Consider the following 16,443-nt stretch of genomic DNA (forward strand, 5'->3'; position numbering starts at 1 on the left):
ACATGGCGGCCTCCGTGCTGGCGTCAACGTCCCATTCGAGCGCCAAATTCAAATTCGCGGCCATCTTGAGCGGGCGAAATCCGGGTGTGCGACGCGGCTGGAGGTTGGGGCATCTGCTGCGTCGGTCTCCGGACTCGGGGTGAGGGCGCTATGTCGCCCGGCTGCAAAAGTAAGTAAGGAATCCGACTTTGTGACCTGGTTCCCGCCCCCAAATACTGCCTTGAAAGGACTGTTGCCCGCAGGATGGGCGCTGAGGGCAGGAGCGGATTGTGCGGCGCTGGGCGCTGGGAATCTGCGCTGCGAAGACCCGGCGCTGATGGAACAGCTGCTCCCTTCCGGGGCTCTGCGAAGGGGGCGGCCGTACCCGCCAGGCGCAGTTGTCGGCGCCAGGGCTGGCAGTGAACGGTGAACGGGAGACCTCATCTAGGAGCTTGGCGCCCAGGGGCCCTTTCCTTCTTCGCTCGCGTGCCCCATCCTGCCATTTCGTCGTTGGCTTCTTCGGGGTCCCGGCGCGGGCGGCCTCTCTGTGGTTGCCTCGGGGTCTGCCTGACTGTCACCCGCCCCTGCGTCTTTCCCCATTACTGCCCCTCCTGAACTTACTCATGTTCCCACATGTCTTTCTCTGTTGAAGGGCCCTCTATGCACTTTCCTTAGTTAAGGGACTTTTAAAGCGTAGACACTAAGTCAGTGTCTTCAGTGATCTCACTGCACCTATTTTCTGGTCAAGGGTTGTTTGTTTTTTCTTGGAGGGGAATATGGTCACTTTTACTTTTAATAAACCTTCAGATTTTCACTGGTTTCATAGTCCAATTCCTGTGTACTTTGAGGAGTCTTGCTTATTAAAGTTGATTTTAGCAGATTTGATGGATTTCTGTGAATGGTGTGAATTCTGTGAATGGAGGAGAAGCCTATGTTGGAAGAGTGAATAGATTGTGAACTTTTGGAATTTGAACCTTCCTATGGTAATGCTTCTAGCTGTCGCTTGTAGTTGTCATCTGTTATGTTTTTTGCTTGGCTTAGGTTGATCGTACCTTTAAATGAACACCTCTGCTTTCTTTCATCCATTTGAGATGTTCCTTTCCCTCCATTTTCAGCATTTAGGGAATATTAGCACACAGATTGATACATTGTTGGATTAAAATTAAAGCATCTTTTTGTTTAGTGGAAAGTGATATATGCATGTGGTTGTCTCTGAATGACTCTGTCCTGTCTATACACTTCATTTTTTTGAAGTGATGGAGCAAGGGTATTCACTGCACCTCTTTGTGATTTTCATGGGAAACTTTAGTTATTTAAGTTTGCAGGGAAAGCTGGGGTTGATAACCTCCCTAGTAAGTGCCCTTTGCTTTCCCACAGTCCAGATATTGGAGCATGAAGTAGGAACACATGGGAGGAGAGAGCTTTTGCAGTGCTTTCTACACCTTTTACTTTTATACTCTTGAAGGTTATTTCTTGTGATATTGTTGGCCCCGTGGGTTGTTGTCTTTGAAATCAGAGTGAGAATGTAATAAAATTGAGTTTATGATTCCCTTTTGAACTATGTCCGACTTAGCCTCAGTAACAGGCAGCTGGCCAGAGACAGGATGAGAAACTGATAACCTGCTCCCCCTGGGAAGACAGGCCTTCAGCTGGGAGTTGAGGGAAGAGGGATGCCACTGTTTTTGGCTGTGTGGTCTGATCTGAACTTTCTAATTTGTTTAGCTGGGAGGGAGGGAGCAATTGTGGCTCAAGTACCACAGACTTTCTTACAGATTGCCACAAGTTTTTTTGAATAGATGTTACTTCATTTGCTACTTGTCTTTACAACCATTTATAGAGGCTTTAAATGTTTTTTAAAAAATTTTATTTCATCAGTTTCACTAGACAATTAATGGAGTTCCTCACACTGTCATGCTGGAAGTTGACCTCTGGCTTCCCTTTTAAAGAATCATTCTGTCTTCTCAGTTGAGAATAAATGAAGTCAATGAATGAAGGAGTGAGAAGAGCAGAGAGACTTTTGTAATAACCTGTAACTCAAGGGATATTGCTGGCTTGACTCCATGGTGGTCATGGCCGTGGATTTGATATAGGATTCTGGAAATATTTTGAAGGTAGAGGCAGAGATTGGCTAACAGCTTGGCTATGAAGTATAGGAAAGAAAGGGGTCAGGAATGATTCCAAGATGTTTGGCTTGAGCACCTGGAAAAAGAGAGTTGTTACTAAATGAGATGGAGAAGCATGTTTTGAGTAAGGGTGTGGTGAATAGGAACTTGGTTTTGGAGACATTAAATTTGAGAAATTTCCTGTTAGAAATCTAATTTGGAGATATCCAGCAGGCAATAAAATATAAAAGAATTTGGGCTTAGGAGAACCTTCCAGGGAGAATTTGGGATTCGCTAGTGTGTGTGTGTGTGTGTGTGTGTGTGTGTAATATTTAAAACCATGAATCTGATGTCATCACCAATGGAGCATGTATGGATAGGATAGAGAGCAAGATCAAGCTGGGTCCTGGAACTCCCCACTGTCAAAAGGTTCAGGGAACTGAGTTGACTGAAAAAGGAGTGTCAGCAATGAACAGCAGGCTAGATAGGAATGGGATTGCTATTTTAAACACCTTTAATGATGTCTTATCTTTTTTTCTAGCTGAGTTACGCAATGTGACAAATGGACAGTCTAATCATCCAAGGTAAGGAAAAAACCTGTTGATGAAAACAAAGAATTAGGGAATGTAGTGTTCATAACCATTAGTGTAGTGAGTGGCACTTATTTTGAAATTAAGCTGGACCCTCAACTACCTGGAAATTTGAAAAACTCACATCATTCTCCCTTCCCTTTCTGTCTCCTCATCTTCTAGACTAAAAGATGGAATTAATAACATAATTCTCCCTTGCAATGATGTTATTGCTACTAAGGGAAATCAGACAAGCAGGGCTTGGAGCGCCTTAGAAATCACCGCCCTTTGGGTGGATTTCAAATTAAGTCTTCTGAACCAAGTCAGTAAAGTGTGTGTAGGCCATGTGAGACTCTTAAAAGAGGTAAATGTGAACAAATAGATCCTGGGCTTTGGGGGAAACTCAGTATGGAAACAGGAAATTGGAGACTGAGATCCCTTTTTAGTTTTCTCTAGTAAACTTAAATGCTACATTTTTGTCTTTAGTAATGAAGGTGATGCCATCAAAGTTTTTGTTCGAATTCGTCCTTCTAAAGAGGGTTCTGGATCAACCGATGGGGAGCAAAATTTATGCCTATCTGTGCTCTCCCCCACGACTCTTCGACTGCATTCCAATCCTGAGCCCAAGACCTTCACGTTCGATCACGTTGCTGACATGGACACCACTCAGGTAATGATCCTTTTGAAAACTTAGCTTTCTGCTTGGAACACAGAAGACTGTTATTTGTGAGGATTTCATTTCTGGTCCCTTTTTATCTTGATAGAGCTCAGAGAAGGATGTGCAAAAAGTCCATAAATATTTCAAATTGCATTTTAGCAAATATTTTTCTTTCTTCATCAATCTTTATACCAGAATGACATAAGCCTGCTTAACTTTCTCCATCTAGTAATAGGGGTTAGTGAGGCATCCTTTTCAGAGCTGCTTAGAGTGACAAGTACAGCTGAAATGCCTAATTTAAGGAGTGTTTCTTTCACTGTGGCATCAAATGTGGGTGGCTTAAACAGAAAACATTTCTCACAGATCTGGAGGCTGGGAGGTTTAAGATAGGACCAGCAGATCGAGTGTCTGATGAGGTGCATTTCTTGGCTTATAAACAGCTCCCTTCTGACTGTGTCCTGACGTGGAGAAGAGAGAGGAAGCAAGTTTTCTTACTCTGCTGATGATTACGTTCTCCCTCCTGGAGATTATCTGCTTAGGCACTACTCCCAATATGAGGTCTTCTTCACCCTCATGACCTAGTTATCTCCCAAGGCCCTATCTCTAAATGCCATCACATTGGGGATCAAGATTCACCATATGAATTTGGGTGGGGGGGGACATGGACATTCAGTTCATACCAAAGAGTGATCAACTTAGAGTTCTGTGATGTCAATAACTGCTTTTCTAAGTAACAACAGTTTAGTCAAGATCTAGTCAGCTCTATACAATAGAACTTTCTGCAGTGGTGGAAATGTCCTGCCTACACTTTCCATTACAGTGCATCTGAGGTAGTGCATCTACAGGCCTGACTTTCAAGTTTCTTAATTTTAACTTAAATTTCTATCACTATATGTGGCTAATGGCCACTGTGTCAAACATCACAGGTGAGACATTTAAATTTTTTTAAAGATTTGTTTATGCATACAAGAACTGGGGTATAGGCCAGAGGTGCGGGGAGGGAGAGGATTCACCAGAGACAGAGTGGGGAACAGAACAGGCAGAGTGACTGAAATATACTGCTGAGGGGAGCAGTGGGCAAGACAGGAGAGGTCCGCTGAGCCATATGGGTAGCTCCCTGCCCGGGGTTCAAACTCGTTCTGCAGTGGCTGGGACAGCCCCACAGTGCCGCGTCTCAACACCCTGCGCCACCAGGGAGGCCCCGAGACATTTAAATCTTTAGCTCTTTTATATTTTCATCCAGGATATGGCTAGACAGTGGAAATAAAAAGCATATATAAATTTCCTAGTAGCTACATTTTAAAAAAGTAAGGGGAAAAAAAAAATCCAGATAAAACTAATTTTATTTCTGTTATCTTATTTAACCCAGCATATACAAAATATCATTTCAACATGTAATTAATATGAGGCAAATTATTAATGAGATATTCCTCTTCCTCTTTTTTTTCATGCTCAGCTTTACAAATCTGCTGTGTGCTCTATGTTTTATACTTAACAACATCTCAAATTGGACTAGCCACGTTTCAGATGCTCAGTAGTTTGCAGTACTTACATGTAAAAATGAAAATAAAAAATATTGATTAGTACCAGTTTGTGAGAAAAGCACTGAAGAAAATATTTTTATTTTACTTTATGCTCAAATCAGAGTAATATTTGCATGCAATGTGCTAAACAGAACTTGTATAAAGTCTAGACATGGGCCTCCCTGGTAGCGCAAGGGGTTAAGTCTTAGCACTATGAAGCTGTCCACAGCCACTGCAGCACAAGTTCAATCCCAACCAGGGAGCTGACCCACATGGCGCAGCAGACCTCTCCTGTCTCGCCTGCTGCTCCCTTCAGCAATGTATTTCAGTAGATTTGCCTGTTCTGTGCCCCATTATGTGAATCCTCTCCCCACCCCTGCCCCTCTGGCCTCCACCTCAGCTCGTGTATGCATAAATAAATAAAATAAATCTTTTTAAAAAATAAAGTCTAGACATGAGCTTTTAAATGTCTAATTGTATAGATTAATGGACATAATTATGTGCAAGTTTTATCATCTGAGTTGCTTTACCTTTTTTCCTGTAGTGGATATAATTTCTGTGTTATCACAAATGTTAAAAAAATCTTGCACAGTTTTTATTGTTATATAGAATGTTTAATTAGCCTTAGGAAACATTAGGAAAAATGTTTTCATTTTAATGAAATGAAACCTTACATGTTTGGTGCTTACATTTGTAGGAGTCTGTGTTTTCAACTGTGGCCAAAGGCATTGTGGAGTCTTGCATGAGTGGATATAATGGTACCATCTTTGCATAGTAAGTTGTCGACTGTATCCTTATTCAAGGGTACAATAGTGCTTTTTTGTTTCCTATGGCTGCTGTAGCAAATTATTACAAACTTAGAGGCTTGAAATAACAGATGAGACGTCTGATACAGTTCTCATATGCTGTGTGCTCTTTTGGAAGCCTAAGAGAGAATCCACTTCCTTGCCTTTTCTGTTTTGTAGAGGCCACACACATTACTTGGCTTTTCTTTCCTAGTCACATCTCTGTGTTATTACAGCTGGGCCAGGTTCTCTAATATGAAAGAATCATTTGATTAGATTGACCCCAGCTGGATAATATAGGTGAAGGTGGCTAAATTTCACCTCCTGGAAAGTATCTATATCATGTGAAATTCTTCTATAAGGAAGATTTGTCTCTTCTCCATTTATTTCTTTATTCAGTTATTTATATGCAATGGAATCATGTATATTTATTTTATATTAATACTTTGGTTTATAATACTGCCTTATTTTATCTTGTTGCTCATACTGTTATAGTTTGGCCACTGGAAACTATTTGAGATTGTGTCTCTTTGATATGTCACATCTTGTTTTGAACACTTTCTTACTTTCTGATACTACAAGAGGCTCCTCGCTCATCTTGTATTTTCTCTGTCCTTGGCCTAGAATCAACAGTTTTATTGGAGAATGGTATTTAGAAATCAAGATCTAGACACTAGGTGTGTTTGTTACTGCTGGAGTGTTGTTGCTTCTGTTCCTTTTCAGCAAAGAGAACTAGGTAATTTATGTAGAGAAACTAAATCATGTCTATAAACATGGTGACATATATATACACACATAATTAATCATACATATAGTTATGGTATATAGACATGAGTTAGTATATATATACTTTATATAAAGTATATATTTTATATATGTACATATGTAATTTTTATATTTATCAATTTGTTTATAATTAAGCTAAACATGGATTTATACTAAAGTCTCTGGCTCTAATTCAAGATTTAGAATGCACATGGGTTCATTCTAGAATCCAGTGAATCCAAAGTGTTTACTCTAGCCGTCCTTGCATGTAACTTCCCTTGTGTCTGACAGCAAGAAATCTGGCTCCTATATTTATCTTCCATTTGCTTATTTATTCAATCCTAATATACAGGTAGAACAGTTTTAAAGTTGTTATCTGTATCCTGTGTGAGATCTACCAATGGCAGTATTTATATACAGTTCCCTTTGGTAATCCATGTGCTAAGTCTATGGTTAACTTCATAATAAACTGCCAAATTGTCTTCCAAATGTATAGTACAGTGATCCTGAATATCTGAATATTGGCAACCTTAAAATATTGCTATAGATTTAATGTTGACCTGTAAGCTGGAGGGACCAGAAGGCATTGTGGTAACTTTGGCAGTTTTACAAGGTAAATTTTAGTATAATTTCAGATTTATTTCATAAATAGGAACACAGTTTGTAGTGTAATTATTTCTCCTAGCAGTAGACTTTCTGGTTTTAGTTAGAACTAGCAGTGTTTCATAGGATATCATGAATGATTGAGATATATATATACTATGAGAAGAAAAATGTAGTTGGACTTTTGTTTATTTATTTATTTATTAGTAGAGGCATGTTTATTTATTTGTTTGTTTGTTTATACATGCACTGGGTACAGTCAGAAGCGCGGGAGGGTGAGAGAATTCACCAGAGCCAGAGCGGGGAGCAGAGCAGGCAGAAGGACCGAAGTACACTGCTGAGGGGAGCAGCGGGTGGCAGGAGAGGTCTGCACGCCATGTGGGACCCTCCTCTGGTGGCCAGGGAGCAGCCGGGGATCGAACCGGTGCTGCAGAGGCCGCGGGCAGCTTCGCAACCCAGCGCTCAACCGCTGCGCCACCTGGGAGGTCCCAGTTGGACTTCTGTTTCCAATTTTTGCTATTCTAAATAATGCAGCAATTCAAAAAAATGTAATTTTCCTAAATTCTGCCTCTCAAAGATAGTAAATTATCATTAGTTGTTGAGGATATTGTAAATAATGCTGCTGTGAACATAGGGGTGCATATTAGAGTTTTTTATGCACCTTTTCATATTAGAGTTTCCATTTTCTTTGGGTAGACACCTTGAAGTGGTCTTGCTAAATAATATATTTTCATTTTTAGATCTTTGAGGGATCTCTATGCCATTTTCCATCCAGCTACATTAATTTATGTTCCCAACAATGGATGAGTTTTCCTTTTTCTTTATATCCTTTCCTAGATTTATTGTTTCCCCAGTTGATTTTTATTAATAATTTATAATACATTCATGAAATACTATGTAGCTATTAAAATTGAGTTATATCTATTTACTGGCTTACAGAAACGTGAGATAAAATTAAGGGAGGGAACATGTTGCAGAGCACTTTGAAAAATATTCCGATTTTGTAAACAGAATTAAATGAAAACTCTGATGGACTATTTTTGTATTCTTTGGAAACATTTGTTAGACAATTAACAGTGATTAGCAAAAGGAAAATGTTTTTTCATATTTTACCTAATGTAATTTTTGAAAAGAATGAAGTTTATGTGGGTAAAATTTATACAGTAATAGAATATATAAAATATGAGGGTAGGGCCTCCCTGGTAGCAGAAGGGGTTAAGCACCACATTATAAAGCAATCTACAGCCTCTGCAGCACGAGTTCAATCCCCGGCCTGCCAGGGAGCAACCCACATGGTGCCGTGGACCTCTCGCCTGCTGTTCCCCTCAGCAGTGTATTTCAGTCGCTCTGTCTGTTCTGTTCCCCACTATGTCTCTGGTGAATCCTGTCTCCCCTCGCATCCCTGGCCTGTACCCCAGCTCTTGTATGCATAAATAAATAAATCTTTTAAAAAATTTAAAAAAGGCAAATTATTTAAAAAAATATATGAGGGTAGTCTTAAATTTTATGTGTAAAAATATATAAACCATTTTTTTTACAGTGGACAGACTGGCTCAGGAAAAACATTTACTATGATGGGTAAGTAAATACTTTTTGACTTTATCTTCTCTTTCTGTGATGATATAGTACCTAGTACATTATTGGGAAGGCATAATTTATATGATGCTGACTTCATAAAATTAAGAATATTTCCTATAGTTTTGTGAGATTGCGAATTCCATGATAGGAAAGTCTATGTTTATAATTATGTTTCCAGCTCAGTGTTTAGTGCAGAGTAGGTGCTCAATAAAGCTTTTGAATTGAGTTTCATGAATTTAATATACCTATATACCTGTATAACCACCAACCATCTGAGTCAGTCAGTATCCCAATCCCTGTCCCCTAAAGTATGTATTACTCTGAATCTATCATCATTAGTTTTGCTTGTTTTTCAGCTTCTACAAGTGAAATTTTACGCTTATTCTTTTAATGTCTGACTGCTTTCCCTCAGCAATGTTTCTTGATGCATTGTTATTGCATGTGATAATTATTTCCATTGCTTTACAATATATTATTGTATTTAACTTAGCTACTCATATTTTCCTCTTTTCCCAGTGTTAACAAAATAAAGAACTATTCTGTAGTTTTCTGTCTCCATAGAAACCTTGTAAAATATTGTTATAGAATCTTTCTACTGGTCTGGCTTTCACTGCCCAATGCAAAAATGTACTAGCTAGTACCAGTTTTTAGTAATACTCTATGGGGTAGTTATTACGTTATTATCTTCTCTTTTACAGTTGAGAACTCTGAGAGATCAATTATCCTGTGGTCACACAGCTAGTTTGTACATGTGAGCCTATGAGAATGATTGTCATATACAAAGTTTAAAATACAGTTATTTGATATTGCTGGTAATTTGGTACCTGACTATAGGAAAAATTTCAAACTTGTTACATATATGGGTATTTTCATTATCAAACAACAACTTCTTTTAAATATATGTTGGTGACTATTATGTGGGACTTTCCTTCTATCCTGTATGTAGGCAGATTCTATTATGTGAACTTTCATAGACCAAAATTTAACTTGTTTTGAGGTACAAATATGAAACTGGCTTTGCAATGTGTCAGCTTACTTTTGTACAAATTGCCTTTTAGCGTTGCCATTTTAAAGGACTCCTGTAACAGTATAAAAATAAACAGCTTTTTCTTATATATTTTTTAGGACCATCTGAATCTGACAATTTTTCTCATAATCTGAGAGGAGTAATCCCGCGGAGTTTTGAATACTTATTTTCCTTAATTGAACGTGAAAAAGAGAAGGTAAAACTTATTGTAAAAATAAAGTGGTTCTATGATATATAATCTAGTTTTGAATAGTTAGCTATTAAGAGTTGGCTCATGAGACATGGAGGGACTTAGGTGGACTCTGATGTGGATAGCCTAGTGTGATATCCCTTTCAACTATTAGGATAAAATTAAGGATTCTGAGTTTAAATTTAAGTGTTTAGTTTATAAAACATACATCATCCTTGCTGGTGAGATTGTTGGCTTAAAAACATTATACAGTGATCTTTAGGCTCTCAGATTTTGAAAGTGTAAAGAAAATCTTAACTGAGGAAAACAGATCACTACACTCTGCCTCCTGTCTGTCTCTTGACTGACAGTTGGCTACAGATGGCCCAAGATCCTCCTCATCTCACATCTAATGGTGATGGGCCCATTCTTTCCTCTTTTGTAGCACCTGCTAGTACCTGACCATTATCTTGTTTCACATGTGTGGCTCCATCATCCTGGAGGTGTTGGTGTTCCTCCTTCATTGGTTCCCAGGGTGGACCATTTTCATGATTGTGCTTCTTGGTGAAATCTAGGCTTAATGATCATTAATGTTCTAGATTCTATTGCATTTGTACCAAGGAGACTGATATATAACAGTGGTTTACCATTTGTCCCCTAACCTTGCAATTGGACATGTACATGATATGCTGGTGAAATAAGTTTAGTGTCATGCAATTCTTCTGTAGTTAGCAATCCTATTGAGAGACTAAGTTATTTTTAGTCTTTTAAAGAATGTAACACTTGTTTCAAGTAAAACTTTGTGAGGATGTCCAATGTAAGACAAAAATGGAATTGTTAATTGGACTGCTCCATTCCCATCTACTTGTTTTGCTCTAGCATACATTGCCTCCTGAATCACAGTTTGGTGCTGCTTTAGAGTGTAATGCTGTATTGGAACTAATTATCTAGATTTTTTAAATTTTGATTTTTTGGTTACATTTTTGCTTTTCCATATAGTGCACATGTTCTACTCACCCTCCACTAAACCACCCATGTGGGCATCTTCTCCCTCTCCTACCCCCTGTTACCTCTGGTTACCTAGATTTTTTAAAACTGACTTTTAGGTGTTTTGTAGTGTGTAAAGGATGACATTGTAGGAAATTTATACCTAGTGAAGCATGTGAACTATTAATGTACATAAAGATAGGGATGAATGCATGAAAATAATATATTTAAATAAGGCTTCTCTTTTTGCAGGCTGGCGCTGGAAAGAGTTTCCTTTGTAAGTGTTCCTTTATTGAAATCTACAACGAACAGATCTATGACCTGTTGGACTCTGCATCGGCTGGACTGTACTTAAGGGAGCATATCAAGAAAGGGGTCTTTGTTGTTGGTTCAGTGGAGCAGGTAGTGACCTCAGCTGCTGAAGCCTATCAGGTACCCTCCCTTGAGCTATTTGATCCTTAGGCAATGAATGTATCATGCTGTGAAAAGCTCCTTAATCTCAAAAAAGCAAGAATTGGGGTATTAAAAATATTTCCAAAGGCATAACAGAAGATTATTGAGAAGAAAAAAGAATATTTTATAGATGTCCTCTTAGTTAAAGTAGAATCTTGAGCTTCTTGATTTTGCAACATTTTAGTGCTGTGTATTCCTTTTGGGTACTCTTAAAAACCAGTGGTTACAGTTTGTTAGCGTACATATTTCTCTAGTAGTTCCTACTGGTAGCTGTTTGCTTGAGGAGCTCCTGGATTATGCTTTTTATTATTTTATTTATTTTAAAGATTTATTTATTTATGCATACAAGAGCTGGGGTACAGGCCAGAGGTGTGGGGAGATGGGGTGAGAGGATTCACCAGAGACAGAGTGGGGCTGACTGACTGAAATACACTGCTGAGGGGAGCAGTGGGTGAGACAGGAGAGATGTGCTGTGCCATGTGGGTAGCTTCCTGGCCGGCTGGGGATCGAACTCATGCTGCAGAGGCTGTGGATTGCGTCACAGTGCTGTGTTTAACCCCTTATGCCAGCAAGGAGGCCCTGGACTCTGCTTTTTAAACCAGCTAAAACTGCTCTCTTCCCCTTATTTTCCACCCTTCTATGTTAGGTGTCAAAAAACAGCTTCTTTTGATCATTTAACTCAGGAGAAACACATCTCTTGACAGGAATTTAGAAAATAGTCTGTACTTCTTATGGAATCTGACCCGGTCAATTAGTTTTATTTTTTTTTTATTATATAATATTTGACATCTACAAAATATTGCCACTTGCATATGTTATTAACCCTTGTTCTCTAAATGTAGTTCTCAGACTGTCAGTATTACCTGGGAGCTTGTTAGAAATGCTGGATCCCTAGCCCTGCCTCACATGTACTAAATTAAAATCTGCATTTTAACAAGGTCACTAGGTGATTGGTATGTATATTTAAGTTTGAGATGTTCTTCTCTTGTGGTGTCCACATTTCTCATGTTATATATATATGGGACTGAGCCTTAAAAGGTTCATTTGGCCTCTGATCACATGGCTAGTAAACAGTAGAGTCAGGGATTGAACTCATGTTCATCTGATTCCGGAGCCTGCAATATGAGCCTTCCTGTGTTTGGATAGGGAACAGTTCCAAAAGAACTGACAGAACTTTTGGTTTGAAGTTAATTTCCAAGTTCATCTTGTCTAATTTGTTCATTGTCTAGGTAAAGAAAGATTCAGAAGATTTGTGATTTGCACTAAGTTGACACAAGTAGAGAATGGCAAAGCCAGTTTTAGATTCTGTGCCTTCTGATTTCCTATTTATTCTCTTTTCATAACATGGAAAAGGAATTTAACAGAAAAAGACTTGAGTACGTTCCTTGGTACCATCCTTTACAAATTTCCTACCGATGTTAATGGCTGTTGCATACCATTTAAAAGTTGTGTTAACATATTTTATTTTTTAACTTAGGTATTGTCTGGAGGATGGAGAAACAGACGTGTGGCATCAACATCAATGAATAGGGAATCCTCTAGGTCTCATGCAGTCTTTACAATTACAATAGAGTCAATGGAGAAAAGCAATGAGACTGTCAATATACGGACCTCCCTACTCAACCTGGTGGATTTAGCAGGATCTGAAAGGCAAAAAGATACCCATGCAGAAGGAATGAGGTTGAAGGTAAGAATTGAATTATGGTCTCAGGTCTTCAGTTCAACTTGTGTGTGAATCTTTATTAGAAATCAATATCAGGCCGACTGTTGTGACAACTACAAAGAAATAAATTGCTCACATCTGAAAGGAATAGAAATTTTTGTTTTGGGGCAAGAATAGTGAATGGACATGTTATAGGACAAGAGTTTGAGTTCAGAAGGATGACAGTACAGTGGCAGCATGTAGGTATGGCATGGACTGATTAGAGTCAGAAATGGTGGAGTAGTGTCTACTTTTTGCACGAAAGGTATGCTATGAGTTTTAGCCACCTGAGCTCTGGGGCAATTTCAGGCAATCTCAGGGTCATGTGTCTATTGAGATATGAAACATAAGAAAATTAGCAGATTAAGTTTATAGTATGAGATATGCTGGACCTGTTTTAAATGCTATATATTAAATTATTTAACCTTCCCAACAAGTCCAGGAAGTAGGTACTATTCTTTCTCTTAAGCAATTAGTGAAACTAAAGTAAATTTTCCAGGGACTCTCAAGCTAAGGACAGAGCTGAGATTCAAACCCAGATAGTCCAATTCCACAGATAGGGCTCTTACTTGTGACTCTAAACCCCCTTTCTGATTTACTTAATGGTACAGATGGTGGCAACTCTGAACTCAAAGCCTCTTGCTTCATAATTTCTACTTGTTTTCTCATTTTTCTATATTTCTCCCACTGCAGACCCACTTATTAAAATATGTTACCTGCAGTAAAATATGTAACCCAAACATTTTTGTTTTTTCCCCAAGCTGCTGTCTTAAGAATTTGTGTCGTAGTTTACAGAATTAGACTGAATATCTGAATATTCCCTTGTAATAAGTGCATCAGTGACTTTGTGGAATGTGGAGGTGGGTTATTAGTTATACCTTTATCATTTAGCAAATGGATTTTTTGAAGACAGAATTAAAGTTTTATTTATTTTTAAATTATATATTTTACATTATTGTTCACTTTTTTTTTTTTAACAGTGTTTGCTTTCTTTTCTCAGGTATAGTTCCCATACCACCAATTCACCCACACCCCATCACCATAGTCTCTTGTGCACTTCCCTCTCTTGTTTTGATCCCCCTTCCTCCTCCTCCCCTGAAAATGTTTCTGATTTATAGTTGTCTGTTTTTGTTTTGTTATGTTTTTTGTTATTTTTTTTTTCCTTGATCCCTTATTTGGTTTCCCTGTGCTCCTCCTATAAGTGAAGCCATCCGATATTTTTTCTTTTTCCTTCTGGCTTATTTCACTGAGCATAATACCTTCTAGCACCATCCATGTTGCTGTGAATAGCATGAGTTTATCTTTTTTGATTACTGAATAGTATTACATTGTGTATATATGCCACATCATCTTGATGCAGTCATCTATTTTTGGGCATTTGGGTTGATTCCAAGTCTTACCTATTATAAATAGTGCTGCAATAAGCATAGGGGTGCAGGTGTTCTTTTGAATTAATGTTTTTGTGTCCTTTGGGTAGATCCCTAGGAGTGGAATTGCTGGGTCATATGGTAGCTCCATTTTTAATAGACTAAGGAACCTCCACACAGCTTTCCACAGTGGTTGGACAAGTTTGCACTCCCACCAGCAGTGTAGGAAAGTTCCTTTTTCACCACATCCTCACCAAAATTTGTTGTTGCTAGTTGTTTTTTTTTTTTAATATGTGCCATTCTTAATAGTATAAGGTGGTATCTCATTGTGGTTTTAATTTGCATTTCCCTGATTATGAGGGATGTTGAACATTTTTTCATATGCCTGTTGACCATTTAGCAAACATTTTAATATAAAGTGAAAAATATGCCTATTAATGTACAGCCCCAACTTTATTCCTAGTTTTTAATCACTACCTATAGGTCATTTTTGAATTATTACAATCATAAGGTGACATTGAGTTTTTTCCTTCACATGATTTTTGTTTTTGTTTGTCTTTGAATATTAAAATTGCAGCACATGTCAAATAGAAAAAGGTTACAAAATAGTTGAGGACATCTTTTTGATGAAAAATTAATTATCCTTGGACCTCCCCTGGTGGCCCAGCGGTTGAGCGCTGGGCTGTGAAGCTGCCCACAGCCTCTGCAGCGCTGGTTCGATCCCCGGCCACCGAGGAGGGTCCCACATGGCGCGCAGACCTCTCCTGCCTCACCCGCTGCTCCCCTTAGCAGTGTATTTTGTCAGTCTGCCTGTTCTGTTCCCTGCTCTGGCTCTGGTGAATTCTCTCACCCTCCCGCGCTTCTGACTGTACCCAGTGCTTGTATAAATAAAATAAATAAATCTTTAAAAAAAAAAAATGAAAAGTTAATTATCCTTAACAAATATTTTCTCAGAAAAATAAAAAGGATATCAGTGCACCTAAATTTTTTTCTTTTTTTTAGGAGGCAGGTAACATAAACCGATCACTGAGTTGCCTGGGCCAAGTGATTACCGCACTTGTTGATGTGGGTAATGGGAAGCAGAGACATGTTTGCTACAGAGACTCCAAACTTACCTTCTTACTTCGGGTAAAGTAGATGATTGGCTTTGTGGACTATTGTTTTGAAAAGATTTTATTTATTGGGCCTCCCCTGGTGGTGCAGTGGTTGAGGGCAGGGCTGCGAAGCTGCCTGCAGCCTCTGCAGCGTCGGCTCCATCCCGGGCCACTGGCGAGGGTCCCACATGGCGTGCAGACCTCTTGTGCCGTGCCCGCTGCTCCCCTCAGCAGTGTATTATCAGTCTGCCTGTTTTGTTCCCTGCTCTGGCTCTGGTGAATTCTCTCACCCTCCCATGCTTCTGACTGTATCCAGTGCTTGTATAAATAATTTAATTTAAAAAAAAAGATTTTATTTATTTTTGCATAGAATAATGAGGGTGTAGGCCAGAGGTGTGGGTGGTGAGAGGATTCACCAGAGACAGAGCAGGAAGCAGAGCAGCAGATTTGCTGAAATACATACTGGGGGAAGCAGTGGGTGAGACAGGAGAAGTCTGCTGTGCCTTATGTGGGTTAGCTCCCTATCTGGGGATCAATCTTCGGCTGCAGCAGTGTTAGTGCTGAGGCCACAGGGAGCCCAATGGGCTCTTGTTTTGGTATTGTTCACTGTGATTGATAGATAATCTTTCCCTCTTGGTACTTTTTCTTTCCTTGAAAAGATTTTATAGCTTCTTGTCTGAATCCGTACCATTCATATCATTCAACAGGACTCCCTTGGAGGTAATGCCAGAACAGCTATAATTGCAAATGTTCATCCTGGATCCAGGTGTTTTGGGGAAACCCTGTCAACACTTAATTTTGCCCAAAGAGCCAAGCTTATTAAAAATAAGGTAAAATACCTTTCATTAAATGAGTTAGGAAAAAAACCTAAGCTTGCAGTAACTCACTTTTGTGATTGCCGTAATATTAGCATTAGCTTATATTTATTTGGTGAAAGTTTAACTTTAAGCAAGATTTCTATTTCATTGTTTCTAGCCTTCTTTTGTTGCACTCATGTAATTTGAGGTACAGATTAAATTTTACAGTTTTTATTCTTTGACTTTTTTTTCTTAAGGGCAAAAGTTTTTCCTTCATAATTGAGT

General features: G+C 38.8%; 1 protein-coding gene across 3 annotated transcripts in view; it reads left to right on the forward strand.

The window, feature by feature from the left end:
• Positions 1-41: 41 nt before the first annotated feature.
• The window catches only part of KIF15 (kinesin family member 15), a 59,237-nt gene continuing 42,835 nt past the window's right edge, over positions 42-16,443 (forward strand). For 2 of the 3 annotated variants that reach the window (XR_008551186.1, XM_037527533.2), the window contains exons 1-10: positions 42-169; positions 2,623-2,665; positions 3,137-3,320; positions 5,529-5,605; positions 8,525-8,562; positions 9,688-9,785; positions 10,998-11,177; positions 12,676-12,885; positions 15,270-15,395; positions 16,069-16,191. Coding sequence is in view for 2 of the 3 variants with exons in the window: in XM_037527533.2 (XP_037383430.1) it covers positions 151-169; positions 2,623-2,665; positions 3,137-3,320; positions 5,529-5,605; positions 8,525-8,562; positions 9,688-9,785; positions 10,998-11,177; positions 12,676-12,885; positions 15,270-15,395; positions 16,069-16,191 (1,098 nt within the window). In the remaining variant the exon portion in view is untranslated. The remainder of the gene's footprint in view (positions 170-2,622; positions 2,666-3,136; positions 3,321-5,528; positions 5,606-8,524; positions 8,563-9,687; positions 9,786-10,997; positions 11,178-12,675; positions 12,886-15,269; positions 15,396-16,068; positions 16,192-16,443) is intronic. The other variant, XM_054693549.1, reaches the window with a different exon arrangement.

This window comes from Talpa occidentalis, unplaced genomic scaffold (assembly GCF_014898055.3).
Source record: "Talpa occidentalis isolate TD23 unplaced genomic scaffold, MPIMG_talOcc4v2.1 talOcc4.10, whole genome shotgun sequence".
NCBI classification, from domain to species: Eukaryota; Metazoa; Chordata; class Mammalia; order Eulipotyphla; family Talpidae; genus Talpa; species Talpa occidentalis.